This window comes from Myodes glareolus, chromosome 4, assembly GCF_982192425.1.
Source record: "Myodes glareolus chromosome 4, mMyoGla1.1, whole genome shotgun sequence".
NCBI classification, from domain to species: domain Eukaryota; kingdom Metazoa; phylum Chordata; class Mammalia; order Rodentia; family Cricetidae; genus Myodes; species Myodes glareolus.
The window spans coordinates 106,663,489-106,687,801 of record NC_142029.1 but is presented as its reverse complement, the minus strand read 5'-3'; the positions used below and the strand labels follow the sequence as shown (position 1 = coordinate 106,687,801).

Here is a 24,313-nt window from a genome sequence, read left to right as displayed (position 1 = left end):
ATAGAGAGAGATTGCTTGTTCATTTCCCAACAGACCAGACTTGTAGTAATTATACTGAAATTGTATTAATTATAAGACTGCATATCTAATAGCCTAGGCTTATTAAGTAGTTTTCACATCTTAAATTAACCCATTTTTATTAATCTGTGTATTGCCACATGGCTGTGGCCTGCCAGTAAGGTTCCATCCAGCATCTGTCTCCTTCAGTGGCTACATGGCGTCTCCCTGACTCTGCCTTTCTTTCTCTTCTATTTCTGCTTGGAATTCCCACCTTGTTCTATTCTGTGCTGCCATAGGCCCAAAGTAGTTTTTTGTATTAACCAATGGGAATAAAACATTCACAGCTTACAGAGGGGAATTCCACAATATCCTTGAAGCTAAACCATTTGATCCTAGATCATTTGTGTGATATTTTTGTCCTAATTTTTCTTATCCTCTCCATGTCCTGAAAAAGTGCATAGGCAGAATTACAAAGGAATAAACTGATTGCCAATACAAAATACTGCTTCAATTGGATGTTTATTACTGATGACTCATTCAGGTCTAGAGTGAAAAACAAGAAGAAAGAGATGACAAGTGTAGCTGCAAGTTTCCCTCCCATCTGTCAGCTTCCAAATAACCATTCAGAGGCTTATATTAATTATAAATATTTGACCAATGACTCAGACTATTACTAGCTAACTCTTACAATTAAATTATCAATATTTTGTATATATCTGCTTTGCTCCCTGATTCATGACTTGTTACCTCACATTATGTTCCTCCTGCAGCTCTTGGAGTCTCAACTTCACCTTCTTTCTCCCTGTATCTGTTTGAATTTCCTAGCTAGCTATATTCTGCCCTTTCATAGGCTAAAATAGCTTTATTCATCAACCAATAAAAGCAACACAGATTTGCAGCATTCACAGGAACATCGCACATCAGAAAAGTGTGTTTTGTAAAGAAAAACAGTACTAGGTAGTTTCAGATAGCAGTCCAGTGGTTAACAGAATCAGACTCCCAATTTTCATTGATAAAGATTAATTAATGTTTCATCTGACTCCCTAAAAGATATGCTTAATAAACAGAAAGGAGTAATCAAGACCCCTAGATATAAATTGCACAGTAGTTTATTAACTTTAATTTTTTAATGCTAATGAAAAGGAAAAGGCAGCTGTGGAGAAAGTTAAAAGTAATAACCTTTCATTTTTTATTTAGACAAAAGGGGAAATGTTGTGGAACATTAACTGAAGATGTGTTACATCCATTTATGGTGTGGAATGTTTGTTTAATGATGCAAGAGTATGTTTCATCCCTTTATGTTGCATTTTTTAATTCTGTGAAGCGGTGTTCCTTTGCTTGCCTTAAACACCTGATTGGTCTTAGCTAGGCAAGAGTGGGATTGATTTTTATGCCAGGCAGAGAAAATGAATAAAAGGAGAAAGAGAGAAGGATTTAGGACCATGAAGAGAAAGAGGAAAATGTCGGAGATCAGTCACCCAGCTTCACAGTTAGCCACAAAGTAAGAAGTAAAGAAACGTACAGAGATTAGAGATAAAAGCACAAAGGCAAAAGGTAGATAGAATAATTTAAATTAAGAAAAGCTGACAAGAACCAAGCTAATTCAGGGCATTCATAGGAAGAATAGTACTCCATGTGATTTATTTGGGAGCTGGGTCGTGGGCTTCCAAAAGAGCCAAAGAGTAGAAAATCTAATTATAGGATGGATCATCTGTGGGTATATACTCAAGACTGGTACAGCAGCATCCTGGGGTATATCTATTCCCAACTTTCTGAGGAACTGCTATTTTGATTTTCATAGTAGCTTTGTAAGTTTGTAGAAGCTTTTTTTCCAGCATAGATAACTGGAATGACATAGCTAAAGTGTTGTTCAGTTCATGCCAATCTATATTTTAAGAGTTTTTCAGTGACTTGAAATTATTAGGCCTGTTCATATTCCAATATTCAAGCTTGGAGGTTCAGAGCCACCTGCTTCTCCAGATTCAGGGGATCTGACACCCTCTTTCCTTATATGTCACCTGTATACGCATGGAAGACATTCTTTCTCGCACATAAACATATACAAACTGTGGGGATAAACTTCTTTTCAAAAATCCTTGTGACTCATAAAACAATTTGAGCAAAACAAGTTGCTTTAGGTATATAATACAAATCATACACTGGTTTTTTAAAAACATTTATTATGTTGCATTTGGTTTGAAAAAGTTTATATTTCCTCCCTATGAAGCAGACTTGCAGGCAATCTTCAGTCATAGGAAATAAGTTTGTGCCTAAGTGATCTAAATGAATATAATTTTCTTTTTATAAGAGAATGAGATCCTTTTAGTAATCAAACTTTTTTATAAGTTAAAACATCAGAAAATTTTATGCAAATTTCTCCAATTTTGGTGGAACAGCTTTCCTCACCCAGTCCATTTTCTATTATCAGCAAAGGAGAGAACAAGAGTGCACAGGATGACTGCTGGCCAGTGATTTCTTCTTATTTAATTTTGGTTACTATCTTGTCATTCTTGTTTAAGGAACCATGTAATGTATTTGTCGGCCTGTCTTGCTTTGCCTATGATACTATCTATATTGTTGATTTTATTAATTATCATTTAAATTTATTGTTATTTCTCTTGAAAATGATGTATCTTCATCCTTTTTCACAAAATCTACTATATTATGAGGTCCCTGAGCATTTCTTTGTTTAGGAAGTTTTTGGAGAGAGACAGTTTTAGTTTTCTCTTCTTGATCTTAGAGGCTTACTTTTCCTCCTTTCTTGACCTATCTGTGTTTTCCAGTTCTTCATGTTTGATATGTTTAGTATATTGATTTTGTGTTTGAAAAGACCTACTTATTTATTATTATCTCTACCTTAATTAGCTTAAGCTGTCAACATGATGTAGATTAGAGACATCTGAGAGAACATCAATTGAGGGGTTGCCAATGTCATAATTGCTGCTTATTATGTTTGTGTTGATGATTGATGTGGGAAGACTTTTCTCTTCCACTGATGGTTTAGTACCCTAAGGAAATGGGACTGAGAGGGATACGAAAGCTAGTTGAACTTGAGAGAGTGAGTAAACAAGAGAAAAATCCAGTAAGCATTTTCCCTGTGTCTCTTGCCTTCAGTTTCTAACTCGAGGTTCTATCCTAAGCTTCCACAATTGTGGGTTGTGATCTGGAAATATCAGTGAAACAAACCTGTGTATTACCTCATTTGCTTTCATTTAGAGAATTTAATCACAGCCAGAAATGAGAAAATTAGATCAAAATGTTGTAAACCAAAAATGATTTTGTTCCTGGGTAGAATGTGGGAATGCTGTCTTTGGAGAAATGTGGATGATATTAGGACTTTAGATGGCAAAAGCCATAGAAAACTGTACACAGAGATTAATTAGCTATTCTTGTAGGACTAGGAATATGGGGGTGTTAAATGTAATGCACACAGTGGAGCTTGAGTTCATAGTATTTCAGTGGGAAATAGACTTCATGAAAAATTTATCAATTATCTTTTGTAAAATATTCTGTTCCCAAATCACTCAACTTTTTTTCCATTCACTGAGAAAATGAATAAGGCAAAATTTAAAAGTAAATGGGTGGATTCTTATGCAAAGTATTGATTCTGTTGGGTGTTTATTACTGATGATTTATTTAGGTCTACAGCAGGATAAAAAGTGGTGTAGAAAGAAATGAAATGTCCGTTTTGTGGAGAAAAACAACACTAGGAAGATTCAAATGGTTGTCCTGTGGTGAAAGAGGGAGAAAATTTCAAGGAGTTTAGAACCATTAAATAGAAGGTCCTTCTTATCATTTGAACTCTAGGAAGGTAACTTAGGGTAAGATTCCATCTATCTAAGTCATCAATTTCTCAAAGGAATAGGCAACTTGAGTCCTAATCTGAAGAAGCTACTTCATGCAGATGTTGCTGGAACTCTGATCCAAGCATGGTAGCATCTATAACAACTTAGAAGCCAAATTGTTGGAGTGACCCATGTTGTATTTTTTTTTTTTTTTTTTTTTTTGCTTAAAGAAGCAAAACTTATAGGTCATAGATTCTTCCTCTTTAGTTTCAATTTAGCACTGCTGCATCCATCCATGTTCGGCAGTCAGAAACCCAGTAAGGAGACTGTGATAGTTCATTGCATGAAGCTGCGAAGATGAAGACAGAGCTGTATTTTTAGATGATAGGATATCAAGACACCCAAGCTATGAGATATCTGTCATGGAGAACTACATACAGGAAGTAGAAGTAGCAAAGGAGATATATATCTCTTATACACACACACACATGCATACATACATACTTACCTATATATACATATATAATTTTTCATGGATCATATTATCTAAGCTCTTTAAAAATGAATTTCCACCTGTCTGATGCAGAGCTAAAGGGTTTGTTTGCCCTACTGAGGTTTAGTGTTACAGTGAACCAGTCTTCCCTCACTGTGTCCACAGTTCTCTCTTTTTTTTCTAAATTTATTCTTCTTGTAAACAGAGACTGCTTATTTTTTTCCCAGGCACACAGACTTGAATAATCACAGGGAAACTATTTTAATTACAGCACTGTTTGGCCTATTAGTTCAGGCTTCTTTTAACTAGCTCTTTCATCTTAATCCATGTCTATTAATCTCTATTACCATGAGGCTGTAGCCTGTTGATAAGCTTCTGGGGTGTTTCTGCTTTAGCAGCTCATGGCATCTCTTAGACTCTGCCTACTGTCTCTGTATATCTCTTCCAGCCTGGCTATATTCTGCCTTGCCATAGGACAAAGCAGCTTTATTCATTAAGCAATAAAAGCAACGTTTTTACAGAAGGACATCACACTTCACTTTTCTTATAATCTATCCCAATTGCAGTTTCCCCTCCCTCCATTCCTTTCAGTCCTCTCCACTTCTCCCTTCTCCAGCGGATCCACTCAATCTTCATTTCCCTTCAGAATAGAACAAATATCCCAGAGATATCAATAAAGCCATACATAGAAAATTGATATGATAGGCACATATCAAAGACTGGATAAGTCAACCCAGTAGAAGACAAAGGGTTCCAAGAGCAGGTAGAAGAATAAGAGACATCCCCTACTCCCACTGTTAGGAGTTGCACAAAAACACCATGCTACCCAATGATAACATGCAGAGGACCTGGTGCAAACTCATGCGGGCTCCATGATTGCTATATTAGTTCTGTGAGCTCCTATGAGCCCTACTTAGTTGATTCTTTAGACGGCGTTCTCCTGTGTCATTTTAGTTAGGAAAGATTTTCTCTATGAGTTTTTTTGAAATTTCTTTCTGTGCCTTTGGGGTGAGTTTCTTCTCCGTTTCCTATTATTCTTAGGATTGGTCTTTTGCTAGTGTTTCAGATTTTCTGGATGTTAGGCTTCAGGAAATTTTTGGTTTTGCATTTTCTTTGATCAATATATCTTTTTCTTTGATCATGCTTTTAAAGTCTGAAATTCTCTGTTCATTGTTTTGCATTCCTTTGGTGAAGCATGCCTCTATAGGTTTTATTTGATTATTTAGATTTTCATTTTTATAATTCCTTCATTTCACATTTTTTAATTGCTACTATTTCCATTTTAAGGTCTTGAAAAGATTCATTCATTTATGTCAACTGTTTCTTTGTTTATGTTTTGGCTTTCTTAAAGGGATTTATTAATTTCTCCAATACCTCATTTATCCTTTCTGTGCTTTCTTTAAGGGATTCATTTACTTCATCTTTAAGGACTTCTGTTATCTTTATAAAGTTGGTTTTAATTGTGCTTCAACTGGGTTGGAATATTTAGGGCTTGCAATAGTAGGATAGCTGGAATCTGGTAGTGACTTACTGCTTTGGCTGTTGTTGATTGTGGTATTATGCTGGTGTCTAGGTATCTGTGTTTGATGTATTTGTGGGTGTAGGTACCTATTTCTCAGTTTGTCTTTGTTGCATGGGTGTTTTGTTTCTTGGTTTCTCTTTGCTCTCTAGTTTTCTGCTTTATATGGCTTGAACAGGGGCTCTGATCCCAAGTTAGGACTGGAAATCTTACAGATGGTATGGCCTTTGCTCCAGGAGGGAGTGTCTGCTCATGTTTTGGAGAGGGTAGGGAACTTGGGGATAGTGTTGAGGGGGTCAGAGAGAATGAGGAAGGACAGTTGGAAGGTGGCCTACATAGACATCTTGCAGATAGTGTGTGGTCTCCACTCAGGTTTTAGGCTACAACACAGAAGAGGGGGGGAGTGGGATCAGGGATAGTGTCATGGGATTATTAAAAGAATGGAGGAGGTGCACAGACAAACCTCTGTGAATTTCTGGTGACTGGCATAGCTCTCTGGTCCAGCAGAGAGTCTTTGCCTCAGTTTTCCTACCTGGTTTTTTGGCTGATATGGCCTGCACTTGAGCATAGGCTATGCATCTGTTATGGGGGTGAATACATGGTTTTGGGGGTAGCAGCTGTAGGGTTGCTGAAGGATTGTGTCTGGGAACGTAGGGAGTATAGAAATTTTATGGGCTTGTGGTCTGCCTATCTGTTCTTCTGACTGGTGTGACATAGACATGAGTATGCCTAAGTTGGGAACTGTAACACAGTCATTCCCATTTTTTATAAATGGGAATATGTCTTGTGCCATTATATGGGTAAATATTTATTAATTTTACAGCATGTGACAGTCAGGAGATTGTCTTAAGTGTCAGAAGAGACTTTGGACATTTGCAATGTTTGGGCTGCTACAGATTATAAGGATCTTTGAACTTAGACTAAATGCAGTTTTATTTTATTTGTATTTACACTTCTTTCATAGTATATATACTGATTGAATTCTCCCCTTCCTCTACTCATTCCAGTCCCTCCCCCACCAAATCCCTATTCTCACAGCTTCACTGCTTTCTTTTCCCTTCAAAAACGAGCTGACCTTCCAGGTATATGACCCAATAAATCATACCAAGGTGCAATAAGACCAGGCACCAACTCTTCTTTCAAGGCTAGACAAGGCAATGCAATAGAAGAAAAAGGATCCTAAGAACAGACAAAAGAGTCAGAGACACCATGACCCCTACAGTTAGGAGATTCACAAATATCCCAAACTAAACAACCATAGCATGTATGCAGTCATGAAGACTCTGTGATTGCTACATCAGTTTCTTTGAGCCACTATATGCCCTACTTAGTTGCTTGTGTGTGGGCCATGTTCTCCTGATTTCTTCAACCACTGAATGCTACAATACTCATACCTTCCTTCTATAAGATTCCTAGAGCTCAAGCTAATGTTTGGATTGGGATCTCTGCATGGTATTCCATCAGCCCCTGGAAGAAGCCTCTTTAATAACAAGTAGGCCAAGTACCAACCTATGATTATAGCAGGAAATAGTTAAGAATCATTTTATTGATATATTTTCTGGTCAGCTGTATTTGGTTCTACCCTGGTTCTCTTAACCATTTGAGTTCTAGTTCCTTGCCATCTAGGCAGTGTCAGTTATGGGCTTCCTCTCACAGCATGGGCTTCAAGTTAGACCAGTCATTTATTGGCCACTAAGAAAGCTCTAAGCCACCAGTGCCCCAGCATATCTTGCAGGCAGTAAAAGTGTGGGTTGAATGTTTTGCAGTTGGCTTGGTGTCCCAGTCCCACTGGGAGCTTTATGTGGTTACAGAAGATGGCTAGTTCAGCCTCCATACTCTTGATTACTAGGAGTCCTCACTAAGGTCACATTTGTAGGTTCCAGAAAGTTTTCACTACACTGTTTCCACATCCCCTGTTAAAAGCTCCCCTATCCAGTCACCTCTCCGTGTCTTCTCCCCTTCTGTCCCTTCCTTGCTCACCTCATCCTTCTTCTTTCCATCCCCACCTGTCTCCAGTACACCCACAAAATCTATTCTATTTCTGCTTACCAGGGAGATCCAAGCATCTCCCCTAGAGCTGCTCTTGTTACTTAGCCTCTCTGTCTATGGATTGTACTGTGATTGTCTGTGATTACTGTGATTATACTTATTTAACTGCTAATATCCATCTATAAATGAATAAATACCATATTTCTCTGTGTGATTCTGGGTTTCCTCCCAAGGATATTAAAGAATTCAAGAAACTAGACAAAGCCAAGCCAAATAATCTAATTAATGGGGAATACTTCTAGACGGAATTCTCAATAAAAGAATCTGAAGTGTCTGAGTAACACTTGAAGACATGTTCAACATCCTTAGTCGCCGGGGAAATTAATATCAAAAATTCATCTTATACCTGTTAGACTTGTTAAGATTGATAATACAAGTGACAGCCAATGCTAGCAAGGACAAGTAGCAAGCGGATCCATTTCTGTTACAAGTGCAAACTTGTCCAGCCAATGTGGAAATCAATATACAGTTTTCAGAAAATTTGGAGTCAATCTTTCCTACCAAGCTATTGACTGTTCATTAGGCCATACAGGTATTTTAGACCAGCCTAGTAACACAGCTTCACAGAATTAAAGAAATGCAACATAAAAGAATGCAATACATATTTGCATCTTTGAAACAACTGTTTCACAACATAAGTAAATATAACACATTTTACAATAATATTCCACAACAGCAAGAGTTGTATTTTGATACATCCTAGGTGCATTTTGGTATCACGAAATATTGAGATCCCTAAATTAAAAGACATCTTCTATGGAGAACTAACTGAATATAGGGAGTGGAGTAACCAAAGAGAGAGATGAATGAGAAGATGCAGGGATAGGACCATCTAAACCCTTTGAAACTGAAGCTCTGTGCATCTGAGACAGAGCTACAGGATTTGATGTTTGTCCTACTATGCTGCAGTCTTACCTTGGTTCAATCTTCCCTCAGTATGTCTCCATTTCTCTATTTTGGAGTGTGAATGGTATTCTGTACCATTGTATGTTGGAAAGATGTAACTTGTTTTCTGATTTTTGCAAGATGTTACTTGCTGTGGGACAATGGTCTTGTACCTTGTAAAGATTTGTCAATTGTATTGGTATATTAAAATGCTTATTGACCCGTAACCAGGCAGGAATGATAGGTGGGGTGACCAGAATAGGAGAATTCTGGCAAGAGGAAAGACTCAGTCTGCAGTTGTCACCTAGACACAGAGAAAACAAGAAGAGAATGCCTCACTGATAAAAGGTAACATGCCATGTGGCTAACACAGACAAGAATTATGTACAATCTAAGTTGTAAGAATTAGTCAATAAGAAGCCTGAGCTAATTTAAGGCCAACCAGTTTATAATTAATGTAGACCTCTGTGTGTGTTTGTTTGGGACTGAATGACTATGGGACCAGGCAGGACAGAAACTTCTGTCAATAAATCACTGTCAAGTGATTGTCTTGCGCATCAGAAGAGACCTTGAACATTTGAACAGTGTAGGGTCTAATGCAGGCTATGAGTATCATTGAAGTGACTAAATTAATTATCTCCATGGATGACCATGGTGACCCAGGTCAGAATGTAATTGATTGAATGAAAAACCTCCCAGATAGGAAGATGTATTTTAACATGTGCCTCTTCTTGGTTACTTTCATTTGATTGCTTGTCAAACCATTAGTAGCAGGAGCCTTTCTGGATGAAATTTCTCATCGGGATGTGAAATGATATAGTAAATAGGGATGCTTGTTTGTTCCCAGCTGCTCATTCCCAAAATAATCACACAGAAACTGTATTAATTAAATCATGACTTGTCTCATTAGCTCTAGCTTCTTATTGACTAGCTCTTACATTTTAATTTAACCCATTTCTATAAATCTATGTATCACTGCATGGCTGTGACTTACTGGGTTAAGTTCCCAGCATCTGTCTCTGGCGGGGCTACATAACTTCTCTCTGACTCCGCATTCTTTTTCCCAGCATTCAGTTTAGTTTTCTCCCACCTAAGTTCTGCCCTATACCTCTGCTATAGGCCCAAAGCAGTTTGTTTATTAAGCAATGATAATCACAGTATACAGAGGGAAATCACACATCACCTTCCATTTTCTGTTTAAATGGAAAGGAACATTTCAATTTTAACATAGTAAAATTACAAATAATAAAACAGGTGTCATGCAAGAATTAAAGTTACAATATTTGTATCTACTTTATCTTTTATCATAACTAAAGAAAACTATAAGTATAAATTCTTCAAGTCCATCAAAGACTCCAGAAGGATACAATATTACCTAAGTAAACAGAAAGTATATTGTGGTGTGGGAGAGTTTTCTGTAGTCTGTCAATCATGTATTTTAATAAAACGCTGATTGGCCAGGCAGGGAATATAGGCGGGAAAACCAGACAGGATGTAGAGGTGATGCAATGAGAACAGGAGAATTCTGGGAAGCAGAAGTGTCCTCTGCCACTCCTGTGCAGACCACCGAAGAGGCAGCATGTAAGCTGCCCAGCTGGAAAAGGTACGGAGCCATGTGCTAACGTAGATAAGGATAATGGGGTAACATAAGTTATAAGAACTAATAAGTAGCCTGACCTAATGGGTCAATCAGTTTTATAACTTATAGAGATCTCTGTGTGATTGATTCTATTTGGGATATGCTGGTTGTGGGGTACTGGGCGGGATAGATAGCCCAACAAGCTGGCCCCCTCATGTTACAATATTGTAAGCAACTTCCAGAACTCTAGAAATGACAGACATCTTGTTGCCCAGACAGTCACCCAAAGTTCTTCTGTATTGTTGGGGCATCCAGTCATCAGCCCACAGGCCCATAGTATCTAGCAAACTTTTCCATGAAACAGGAAATTTGAAGACCTGTTCTGCCTTGCAATGGAAAAGTTCATCAGTTGCTGTCTTCTGTGTCCTGTAGAATGTCTGGCAGACTCTTTCATGAAGCAGGAACCCCAAAGAATCATCTCACCTTTAGGCAAGCTTGGCAGTCATTTTTCTGTGGGTCCTGCATGTCCAGTTCATCAAACAGTCCAGGCAAGAGCAGCTTCTTGCCCAAATGGCTTACAAACTCCATAAGGAGCCTCGTCAATATCCATCATCCTCTCAAAGTAGATTGGTGTCACCAGGAGCAGATATGTTTCATTGTCATGAAAAGTCTTATGCTCTTAAAATTTTTTAAATGCCATATTCTGAAAGTCTCTGAAAGATTCCATGAATCGCTATCTAACTGAAATACAACTCTGTACATCTAGAAAATCTAACTAACATGAGTACAAACTTGAGTATTACTATTATAGATGACTCTGTATTTACCTACATTTTAATTATACATTACATTTTTAAATGACCTGCACAAATACAATACCTTAATCTAGAGCAAAAATTCACACAATTGACCTTAAATTTGCATCAATAAACCAAGATTCTTTTTTTTCATTTCTTTTTTTTTTTAGTAATTTTATTAAATTATAAAAGTTTCCATTTCCGCCCCTCCTCCCAACACCCTCCCACTCCCCCCACTCCCTCTCCTCCTCCCTCTCCATCCCTAAGAGCAGTCAGGGTTTCCTGCCCTGTGGGAAGTTCAAGTTCCTCCCCCCTCCCTCCAGGTCCAGGAAGGTGAGTGTCCAGACGGACTAGATCCACAAAATCCAGTATATGCAGAGGAAACAAGTCCCAGTGCCATTGTTAATGGCTTTTCAGAAAGACTCCGGGCCAACCACATTCAGAGAATCCGGCCACATTCAGAGAATCTGGTTGGATTGCGTCCTCGTTCAGTCCCAGTCCAACTGGCCTTGGTAAACTCTCATTAGATCAGTCCCCTTGTATCAGTGGGTGATTGCATCCCTTGCAGTCCTTATTTCCTTTTTCATTTTCTTCCTCCTTCTGCTCCTCATTTGGACCTTGGGGGGCTCAGTCCGGTGCTCCAATGTGGATCTCCGTCTGTATCGCCATCCATCGTCGGATGAAGGTTCTCTCTGATCTTGCCTTCTTTGCTCACGTTCTCTTTCCTTCTGCTTCTCGTTTGGACCTAGGGAGTTAAGTCCAGTGTTCCGATGTGGGTCTCTGTCTCTATCTCCATCCATCGCCAGATGAAGGTTCTATGGTGATAAGCAAAATATTCATCAGTATGGTTATGGGCCTAGGCCGTTTCAGGCACCCTCTCTTCTGTCCAGAGAACAATCTGGGGATCTCTCCTTGGACCTGGGATCCCATTTATAATCAAGTCTCCTGTAAACCCTAAAATGACTCCCCTAGTTGAAATATATTCTTCCCTGATCCCATATCAATCCTTCCTCCCTCCCCCCATCCCAGTTCACCGAGCTTTCCCCATTCCTCCCCTACTCCCTTCTCTCTAATCCTCTCCCCTTCCAACAACCCTCTCACCCCCCCACCCCCCATGCACCCGAGGTTATCTGGGACTCTTGTCTATTTCCAATCTCCAGGCTGATAGCTACATGATTTTCAACAGGTTCACCTTCTTATTTAGCTTCTCTAGGATCTCAAATAATAGGCTCAAAGACCTTTAATTATGGTTAGAATCCACATATGAGTGAATACATACCATATTCCTCTTTTTGGGTCTGGCTTACCTCACTCAGTAAAGCGTTTTCTATTTCCATCCATTTGCATGCAAAATTCAAGATGTCATTGTTTTTTACCGCTGAGTAGAACTCTAATGTGTATATGTTCCACACCTTTATTAACCATTCTTCTATTCAGGGGCACCTAGGTTGTTTTAAACCAAGATTCTTACTTATGTTAATCTCTATAGCATATCTGCCTTTAAATGTAAGCTAACATTTATGTACAGTATTTGGGAATATGGGTACAGTTCTCTCCAAACTGCTTCCTGCTTTTTATTTTGTGAAGTAATTTTTTGAGCATTCATACTTACCTTTTGGATGGTCTTGATTTTCAAGCCATATTAGTCTGGAAGGATTCCACAGGTTCTCATGCTCTGTGGAAACAGAAGAAGAACCTCTTTTCCATAGCAACACATTTTTAGACCCAAATTCTGAAGATATAATATTTTTAAAGTATATATGTTGGTTACTTATCTTCTTTACAGTCAAAAAATTCAAAGAACACATAATAATATACATAATCCAGACACTCTGTATATAGTCCATCTTTACTTTGCTTATTTGTTTTCATTCTATTACTTTTGAATATTTATTTTATTGTCTTTACTCCTTTAATTTATGATTGTCTGTACTCTGTCTCTTTAAAGAATTCATTTTTTATAAACCATTTTCTTGTTTTTATAACTCTCTATATTATTTTTCTTTTCTCTCCCAGTTCTATGTACGGTTTCTAAACACACTATGTCTCATTTAGAGGTCTTTTTTTGTATGAATCTGCCCTATTATGTATCTGTAATTTTTTCCTGTTCAGGAGTGTTTTTCTTATAATGCTAAGCACTTCTTATGAACTTATGCTGTGCCGTTGGTAGAACAAATATGGCCTGCCTGCTTGCTTCATACAGTCCAACATGGCAGAGGCACATTTGCTGCCTCCAAGAGCCATGTCCATTGCCCCATTTACAGGCATACACGAGGTCTAACTTGCCTTTAGCAATCTTCTCACAGACCCCATAACTGGTCCTCCTGAAAGAGTCAGAGTTCACGCTGGCAGCACAGTCCAGATAGCCGGCATTTTAAAATGCTGCAGCTTTTTTCTGCTACCTCTAAATGAGAAAAACCTCTCTGAAAGGTGCCAAAGCATGTCACCAGTAAGCAAAGCCCATTTGGGAAAAGAAATGTGCCTAAACTTCATTTTTCAGTCTCTAGAATTCCTTTCCAAGTTCTCTAAGAGTTTAAGTGGATTTTAGTTGGCCATGTGGGCACCAGTTTGTTGTGGGAAGCTGCTTGTTAGTTTCCAGCTGCTCAGCCTTAAAATAGTCATGCAGAAACTGTATTAATTAAATGACTGCTTAACTCACTAGCTCTAGATTTTTATTGGCTAATCTTACATATTAATTTAATCAATTTCTATTAGTCTGTGTATTGCAATGTGGCTGTGGCTTATGAGGTAAATTTCTCAGTGCCTGTCTACAGCAGGGCTATATGACTTCTCTCTGACTCTGCCCTCTTCCTCCCAGCATTAAGTTTAGTTTTTCCAACCCACCTAAGAGTTGTCCTATATCTCTGCTTTAGGCCCAAAGCAGTTTCTTTAATACTAACCAATGAGAATCACAGCATACAGAAGGGAATCCCACAATACAAGTTTCTATAGCCTTAACCCATTTCCTGTTCTTTGTGCCTACTGTGTTGTGGTTGAAACTAATAAGTCAGCTTTCTCTTATAAATTTCCTACCATCATAAACTATCACCAAATTAAATAAGATTGAGTAGAATTAACTGCTATTTGGTGCTAAGGTGGTTTGGTAGCCTACTGTTTATGTTTTTGTTTGTTTATTTTGAAGACAAGGTTTGTCTCTGTAGCCCTAACTGTCTTGACAGTAATTCTATATGCCAGGCTGACTTCAAACTCAGAGAACCTCTGACTCTGACTCCCAAGTGCTGGGATTAAAGGTGGGCCAGCATTCAAGGCTTTTTTGTTTTTATATTGTATGATGGTTTTGTACTGAGCTTCACCCATATCTTGAATTTTAAATTTGACAGAGGGTATCGATCATTATGATTCCCAGGATGGCATGTATTCATGACATTAATCTTGCCTGTGCCTTCTGAGTCATTGGATTGCAGGTGCATAACCTTCTTCCTGCCTCTTTGGTTCGTTTTGAATTTTTATTTTAAAAAGCGTATTTTACCTGTATGCATGGATATGCACCTTGTTAGTACCACTTGCTTACGTTGATCAAAAGATGATATTAGAAACATTGAACATGGAATAAAGCATAGTTATGATTCCTTGTAATTCATTGAGCCCACCTGTATGCAACACCAAAAGGACTCTTTTCTGTTGAGTCATCTTTCCTGATCTGAGTTGATTATTTGTGATCAGCATATTAATTGCTAATGTTTTCATTTGTCCATTTGTAACTTTAAACACCCAGTGCCTTTTAGTAAAATCTTATTTATGTTACAGTTTAAATTATGGCACATCAGGTTTCTGGTAGATGAATAAAGAGTTGAAGTGAATGCATAAAGGTTTGTGGAAAATTTCAGCAAAAACCTATGAGTTATTTCTAACTTTCATTTTTGATTGAATTTTTCATATGAAACAGGTAATTGACATATATTTCTGGCTGCCCTAGAAGTGATTGTGTGGACTAAGCTGATATTCAACTCAGAGGCAGATAGATATTTATGCCACGACCTTGTGAGTACAAGGATTAGAGGCATGATTCAATGCATGCAGCTTTTTCATCTTATTATTCTTTTTTGTAGTCAGAAATTAATCATTCATACAATTTCTCTTGTCTGTACACTGAACTGTTGATCTGTTTATGTATCTTTATCTTTCATTGTTGGTTAGTAGGCATTTCTCTTGCAAGGTGATATCACATTCAAAGGACTCAGAAATGACAGAAGTGAACCTCCTATTCAATTTGCTTCTAAAGTGACTTGTTGATTAAATTATGAAGTCTATGTTGTGGAATAAGCATGGAGAGGACCGGAATTATATGACTGTATTGTCAAAGAAGTATATATTTATAGTGTTGTCAATTCATGCTTTCTGTTGTACACATGTATGGAATATTTTAGAATGCAGTGACCTATGATGACGTGCATGTCAACTTCACTTGGGAAGAATGGGCTTTGCTGAATCCTTCCCAGAAGAGTCTCTACAGAGATGTGATGGTGGAGAACTACAGAAACCTCACTGCTATAGGTAAAACTGAATTATCTTTCATGTGTCAAATAAGGGGACAACTATTCTTTGGTTAATGATGCTCTTTTGTAATATGATTGAGAAAGAAAAATCATTAAAGAAATCAGGCATTGCTTCAAATGGTCACTAAATATTTTACAATTTCTAATATATCTTTTTTGCCACTATATTTTAGGATACATTAGGGAAGGCCATAATATTGAAGAACATTGTCAAAGTTCTAGAAGTCATCAAAGGTAATTTTCATGTATAAGCTGATACAAATGTACCTATATGTTTTAACCAAAGCAACAATGTAAATAACATGCATTTATGATTATTAAATTCTCCCAAAATCATTTACCTTAATTTCAGATAGGTGAGCTGCATTTGCAAGTCATTCTTTTAAGAAAGAAGTCAAGGAAACAATGTCTTAACCTGTATTGCCATTTGAATCATAACATAATAAGAGCTATACTGTAATATTGTCAATCCATTTATTTCTTATTATAAAAGATAAACATGTTGAAAAGGTGATAAGTATATCTGTAAACCTCTGTATTACACTGATAGTCCATAGAATGGACAGTTTAACCCATATACATGTGACTGTGTTAAGTTTAGTTAGGAGGCAGTTAGAGTCACAAATCATGTGGCAACTGTTGTGGAAGAGTCCTTAATCCAGATACCACAAGTCTATGAGGACAGAAAGTCAAACTGTGAACTCAATGTGGAAGCTTTATATTTATTAATCTTCCTTTACTAAGTATATCATATGTTCCTCTGGATACAAGCCACATGAGCATAGGGATGTGAAAAAATATAACATACCTCTCTCAGAGCAAATAGAAATATGTAACAGTCTCCATGTTGAATATACTTGTTGAATCTGATGTACAAATATACAAGAAATTGGTTTTCTAGTCTCATTGTTAATATATCAATAAGCTCACATTTCAGAAAAGCACCATGAGTACTATGACTGTGTAAAAACTTATGTTTGTCTTAGTTCCCTTAACAAATGAAGTATCACTCATAGTGTAGGAAATGTTATGAATGCAATAAGAGTGGTAAAGCTCTGAGCTTTTTCAGTTCTCTTCAAGTACATGAAAATTCTCATACAGAAAAAAAGTTTCTGTAAATGTGAACTAGGTAATAAAGGCTGTTATTAGTTACCCTCAAAGATGAAAATCAAGCCTTAATAAAGGGGAAAAACAAGATTGTAAACATAGTGATAAAACCTTAACATATAATTCTTTTTTTATTTACTTATTTATTAATTTATTAAAAATTTCTACCTCCTCCCTGCCTCCCTTTTTCCTTCCCCTCCCCCCTCCTTCTCCCTCTCTAGTCTTAAGAGCAGTCAGGGTTCCCTGCCCCTTGGGAAGTCCAAAGTCCTCCCCACTCCATCCAGGTCTATAAAGTTGGCATCCAAACAAACAAAAAATAGGACTAAATTGCAAAATTAATTTATACAGATAAAAATATTCAACAATGTATTAAATGTAGTAATGCTTTCACATGTACCATTATCAATGTAGGCATGAAAAAGTCAAACTAGAGAGAAAACTTCTGTATATTATCAATTTATTAAAGCCTTTGCGTGTCATTTTCACAGGCATGAAAAAATACATACTAGATTGAAGCCCCATGAAAAAAATGAGTCTCGTAAAGCCTTTGCCCAGCACTATAATCTACAAAGTCATGAAAGAACCCATACTGGAGAGAAACCCTATGAATGTAATCAGTGTGGTAAAGCCTTTGTATGTCACAAGAATCTCCAAACACATGAAAAAACACATACTGGAGAGAAACCCTACAAATGTAATCAGTGTGATAAAGCCTTTGTATGTCACAAGAATCTCCAAACACATGAAAAAACACATACTGGAGAGAAACCCTACAAATGTAATCAGTGTGGTAAAGCCTTTGCATATTCCAGTAGTTTCCAAAAACATAAAAGAACCCATACTGGGGAGAAACCCTATGAATGTAAACAGTGTGATAAAGCCTTTGCACAGCACTATCATCTACAAAGTCATGAAAGAAGCCATACTGGAGAGAAACCCTATGAATGTAATCAGTGTGGTAAAGCCTTTGCAGATCCCAATAGTTTCCAAAATCACAAAAGAACCCATACTGGAGAGAAACCCTATGAATGTAATCAGTGTGGTAAAGCATTTTCATGGTCCAGTTCTCTACGAAAGCACAAAAAAATCCATTCTGCAGAGAAACCCTATGAATGTAATCAGTGTGGTAAAGCCTACACATGGCACAGTGATCTTCAAATTCATGAAAGAAGCCATACTGGAGAGAAACCCTATGAATGTAATCAGTGTGGTAAAGCCTATTCACGTTCCAGTATTCTCCGAAAGCATGAAAGAAGCCATACTGGAGAGAAACCCTATGAATGTAATCAGTGTGGTAAAGCCTATTTACGTTCCAGTAATCTCCAAAAACATGAAAGAAGCCATACTGGAGAGAAACCCTATGAATGTAATCAGTGTGGTAAAGCCTATTCGCGTTCCAAAACTCTCCGAAAGCAAGAAAGAAGCCATACTGGAGAGAAACCCTATGAAAGTAATCAGTGTAGTACAGAAATGAATTCTTACAAGAGAAAAACTTTCATGACTGAAAATGTTTAAAGAGTTGTTTTGATTGTGATTATGCGGTATCAGTGTTCTTTGTATGGGTATGTGAATGTGCATGCTTGTTTCTGATATATTAAATCATAGGATTTTATAGCAGAAATTACAGGAACTTATCAGAAATCAGACCTTGGTCCTGGAAGTGAACATTTCTTTACTGCCCAGACATTTTTTTACTGCTCTAAATATTTTAAAGCTTATTTGTTTCAATCCAAAGTTAGGAAATAGGGATAAATTCACACTGAAGAAAACTATTTTCCTGAAAATGATTTTGTAAAGAGTTTAGACATCACAGTTGTCTTCAGCTACAAGAAAAACAAGTGTTTTATTCTGTTTTCATCATAGCCTTGATGGAAGTAAATTACTGACTGTGTTCGCTGAAGACTAACGGTTCAGATCACTGCGTTGTAGTTTCTATATTGAAACATTTGATGTAGATACTAAAGTGTACTCCATGTGTGACACTTCCATTTAGTGAAGTTTATTTTGTGGTCATTAAACTCACATAGGGGAAGAAAAAAATAGACATCTGTGAGTTGTCCTCTCAGTGGTACATACACACGGCTCAGGTGTTTACACACAAACACAGTTAAACATGCATAAAATTAATAAAGCAAAGAAAATAACTCAATTATTGTGTACATTTTAAATGGTTATATATTTCAATTATAGAATTTCAAGCAATATTATTGTTCATCAGAACAATGATGTTCCCTTTTAAATCATACTTGATCCTTTTAGTCTCTGATTAAATCATAGGTCATTTAAAAACAGATACCTCGCCTGGACTTAGTGGTGCATCACTAAAATCCCAGCACTTGCAGGATTGTGTTGGGCCCATCTCTGAGTCTGTGGCTATCTTGGTGCCCATAGTGAATTCCATTGCAGCCATGGCTTTGTGGACATACCTTGTGTCAAAAATTCCAAAAAAATACAATATTATCTCAAATTGTGGAACTTTTCCTACCATAATCTGTCTGGACTCTGACTAGTTTCAAAAAAAGCTTTTGTTATGTTACATCAAGAGAACAGTGTTAACAGTGAAACTGAGAAGCAATGTGGAGAGGTATAGAAATTGATTGAATTATTTGACAACCATCAAGAGGGGACTTTCCTCACCTTCAAGTGATACAAGACAGAAGGAATAGTAGCTCATTTTCACCTTCAGCATTATTATGAGCTGGAGAGTTTGCTCAGTAGTGCTGCTCCTCTTGGATACCAAAGTTTAATTCCTGGCACCAATATCTGATTCTTCAGACCAACTCCTTTGCTTTCTGGTCCTGGAGATCTGGTGCAATCTTCTGGCCTCGTAGGGAATCAGATATGCAAACGTTGGACAGACAAATGTGTATATGATTATATAGTTTTAAAAAGGGTTTTCTTCATGTATCTATTTCCTTAGAAAAGATTGAAATTTAATATAAGTGTATAAGTTTTGCCAGTGAGTATACCAATGGCATGCCAGGAACCAGTAGTGACCAGAAGATGCTGTCTGATTCCGTGTGACTGGAGGAACTGGCAGTTGTGAGCTATCTTTTGGGTGCTGGGAATCAAAAGTCAGGCCCTGTGGGTGAACAGCCAGTGTTTTAAGTGTTGACCTTTCTATGCAGCCCCATGAACATGTCATTAATAGCAGTAAGGTGTGTTTAGCAGATCTAAGTGCATCTTTACCTAGACCTTGATGACAAAGAAGATGGATAGAATCAAAAATTAACTTTGATTTGGTCCGTAAAGATTTTTCCAAGCCAAAATCTCCACAAAATGTGGGGAAAGTACAGTGAATGATCCTTAGAGAAACTGACAATGAAAGTCTTTTAAAGATGGTTGACTATTTAACCAGAGTTACAAGAGTGAGTTTATCTCCAGTAAGGTCAATAACCTCCAATTGGAGCCCATAGTCTCACATGTCAGGTGTACCTCTGATTAAATTTCTACCTCGTGTAAGGAAAGAAAAGTAACTTGCAGGCATGAAGTCTGACGTGTTTGAATGGTTTCATATTCTGTTTCCCTGATGCCTGCAATGCCAGTGCCCTGAATGGTGATCACTCTTGATGACATGCAGGTTGTGAGGAGAGCCTGAGACTTGAACTTAAGTCACTCTAAAGTTAAGACATTCAGGCATTTACAAAAGTTGTGGAATTTGAAAAATTGTTAGGTTTGGCTGTGAAATCCTGAAGTTCAAATGCCCGAGAGCAGTTCTTGAGATGTACATGAGGACCAGTTGGTATGAACTATATTCTATCCACTCAACTCGTGGATACATCTAGGTCTTGTATTCTTTTGTCAATTCATGTAGTTTGTCAGTGACAGTACCCTACATCCCCCATGTTGTGGCCCCCACTGGGACTTTAAGGATTCTCTGTCTCCAACCCATCAATCTCTGGTACCTGCCTCTTGGCATGAATAAGGATATTCTATGACACTTTTATATAGCTCCCTTTGGCTAACAACTCATGAAATAGTGGATACCTTGAAATTCTTATTTCCTTGATAATTTTTATTCTGGGAAAAGACTGGCTGCTGATAAGACTATCTGTACTAAAGAAACCTCCTTGGAGGAGAGACAGGAGCTGAGGTTGGGGAGGGATTAGAAATGGGTAATATCTAACCATAGGACTTAGTTATATTACTTTGTTGTACATTTGTCTTACTTTTTATCTAAACCTATTAGGACCCCAAGGATGAATTAATTGCCTTATATCTTCATCGCTGTTCTAAATTAGTCACAATGAAAAAAAGTGCTCCTGTTTTCTATTTTTTCCCTTTTATTTTAAAGAATACTCTCACTATGAAACTCTGGGTGGCCTGGAACTCGCTATATAGTCTAGGCTCTTCTAGACATCAGAGAGATTTGTCCACCTTGTCTCCAGTGTTCCTGAATTATACATGGGTACATCACAGATAACAAACTATTCTTTTGGCTTTTCAAGAAAGGGTTTCTTTATTTAGCCTTGGCTATCCTGGAACTAGCTCTGTAGTCCAGGCTGGCCTTGAATTTGAGATCCATATGCTTCTGCTTCCCAAATGGTAATGTACTAATGTAATTTGGTTCTTTTCATTGAAGAATTTATACTGGAGAGAAAGCATATGAATGTTGTCAGTCTGGTAAGGCATTTATCCTCAAGAATGACCTCATTAAACACTAACGAGTTCACACTGGACAGGAGATGCGTAAGTGTAGCCAGAATGACATCATCTTTAGCTGGCACTATTTATGATCCCTCAGATAGCTCAAGCTGGCGGCAGTTCTTCACATGCTACCAGTGTGGGACAGGGTTGCTAACCAGGCAAATTGTGCCATAGAAAGCACCTGCTGATGCAATACAGACCATCTTTCAGCAAGAGTAGACTGGCTGAAGAGAAGCTGTGCAAGTTGGGTCTTGTAAATATGCTTACAATCTTATTAGCATTCTGTTGCCTCTCATAGACTGAGCCCTGAATAGGGGCAAAACAAATTTCATTCAAGTATACAAATTGGGTTTTCTTCCTTGTAAAATTCCTACTAAATGCATTAACGTGGGAGCATTCTTGACCAAGTCTTAAATCTAAGACGTTAAAGAATTTGAGATATAATACAGTTTCATCATTCCCTTCAGAATCAAATAAATGAGTGTATCACTGTGGAGAGTTGTTCCTGATAATAAAATACAAGGTAATAGTTATTGCTTCAAGTGATGGGAAATAATATTCCATCAAGTTTGTATGTCACTGTTGACTTAATTTACTTGTCTTATGGAACACTTAATAAAGTTTAGCATGTTTTATACATCTGTATGAAAATTTGGCTAATAAAAAGTAGAATGCCTATTAAGTAAAACAAAGAAACATTTTATACTTCAAGTAATCCATTTAAATACACTTGCATAGGTCAAACATTGACTGGAAAGAATATAAAGTGTGTAGATAAATGAACAAAAATTTCTTTGTTAGATATTTTGAATGTGGGTTTTATTTTGTGTGATGCTAGAGATTGGACCCAAAGCCTTGAAATACTAGACAAACTATCACTGGGCTGTATCCCTAGCATTAAAGAGTTTCACTGAGATAACTTAAGACATAAAAATTTGTAATGATATTTTAATGTCTATTCTGAAGCATGAGGAGTACCTTCTTGCAAATCTTACTATCAATTCTAAATTATTTGAGGCATTGATTAGGATTCCCTTAAGATGTGGTAGTTACAACTACTGAAAATTTAGACATAAAACCTCTCTGGATAAAGAGATCTGAGAGAATGTTAGGCATCAGATACAGCAGAGAGTCAGCCTTCCCTCATGATCAGGAACAAAAACCTAGGCAGTGTTGAGATCAAGTGTGCCCTGAAATAAATATAGCTACTTCCAGGAAATCATCCATTCAGAAGAAGTCCTTTCTGAAGAAAATGTGACCAAGTGTAGTGACTTGTCTGTCTTCTCGGTGCCTAACGAAAGGACTGTCTCCTCTCTACAATAGAACTGGTGGTACTGTTGAACTTGAGTGTTCATGGTTAATCAAAACTGAATAAATACATAGCTAAGAATACATATAACGAATGGGTGGAGGTGTAAGTTTTGTTTCAGTCTACCTGGCCCAGAAGCTGTGGTTCTCACCCTTCCTTAGCCTCCCAAGTGCTGGGATCACATGTGTTTGTCATCATGCCCAGATTTAAAATCCTTCATAATTATTAACTGTAATAACATTATTACTTCACTTTATTGACTCATTTAATTTAAACCTGCTTTGTTTTACTCAGACTGGTTTCCTTTTACATAAATTAGGACCTAACCTGGAAATATCACTGATAAATACCATGTTTTGATTTCTGAGACCAGTTAACATCTTTTAATATTGTATCCAAAATTGTTTTGTTTGTACAAAGATATTCCTTCCTACGCAGGAGACCCCAGTCTTCAGATATTTTGGAAAGTCCATGACCCCCCAAATATTCAAGATCTGTTTTATTCATTCTGTTTCCCTATGTGTTCTGGGAGGGTTTCTGTAAATGCTCTGGCTGGCAGAGGAATGGTATTCCAGAGGTAAGTAGGAAATCTGGTCAACATGACTTAGCTGATACTGGTTCAAATTTTTGAATTCAGACCCTCAGCAGTTTACAACAGTTTACTGTAAGCATATTCAAGCACAGTACAATTTGGTGGAAAATTTCCCTGTGTAATACAATCCCCTTGCACAAGGAGGTATAATTATATCCAAACTTAACTCAAAGTACATGTCACTTCTTTCGAGAAGATTGGTTCTAGAGACAGGCCACATTTATTCCCTTTTTGTTTTGTTTTGTTGAGACAGGGTTTCTTTGTGTTGACATGGCTGTCCTGGAACTTTCTCTGTAGATCAGGCAGGGCTCAAACTCAGAGATCCACCTCTGCTTTCCAAGTGTTTGGAGTAAAGGCATGTGCCACCACTGCCAAACTTACCTGCATTCTCTTATGGTCCTAGGGAGAGATCTGGTATGGTGTAGGAACTTTGGGAAGATCCTGGTTATAGAAATAATGCAAAAGTCATGTAGACTCTTAACCACGTCTGGTCCTGCTTGTGAAAGCTTTGTATGGTCTGGATCTACAGATAATGCAGATCACCAGACCATTAGTCACTTCCATGCCCAGTCTGGGTGTAAACTCAGGTTATATGTTCTTTGCTCTTGAGAAGAGCCCTCTGTGTTTACCATTCCTGGTTTTTGTGCTCCCAACATGTGTATCCTGAGTGTTAGAAGATGGAGTTCTCAGTATCTTGGAGAGATCTAGGAATGATGGTTAGAATCCAACTTGAGAACCACAGAGAACAGGGCATCATTCTGATAACACATGGATCATTTAACTCAATCATACCATTGAAACTCTATCAGGTTATTGTGTGGACTGACTGTAATGCATGGAATACTTAAACAGTGCCTGGACTTTAGCAGGGAACTTTACCTGAGCAGTGAACAGTACTAGCTTTGCCCTCAAGACATGGAAGTGCTGTAAATGGTGAGGGGGCAAGTGGGTAGGGTCACTTTCTGCTAATCCTGATGATCTGAGTTTTGTACCCAGAGTCCAGCCTGATCTACAAGAGCTAGTTCCAGGACAGG

At 37.6% G+C, this 24,313-nt stretch overlaps 1 protein-coding gene across 1 annotated transcript in view; it reads left to right on the top strand.

Moving 5' to 3' along the window:
• LOC125400377 (uncharacterized) overlaps positions 1 to 22,015 on the top strand; it is a 29,653-nt gene extending 7,638 nt beyond the window's left edge. The window contains exons 2-4 of the mRNA XM_085689882.2: positions 15,496 to 15,622; positions 15,798 to 15,858; positions 17,220 to 22,015. Of these exons, the coding sequence (XP_085546008.2) occupies positions 15,496 to 15,622; positions 15,798 to 15,858; positions 17,220 to 18,246 (1,215 nt within the window). The 3' untranslated portion in view covers positions 18,247 to 22,015. The remainder of the gene's footprint in view (positions 1 to 15,495; positions 15,623 to 15,797; positions 15,859 to 17,219) is intronic.
• Positions 22,016 to 24,313: the final 2,298 nt, after the last annotated feature.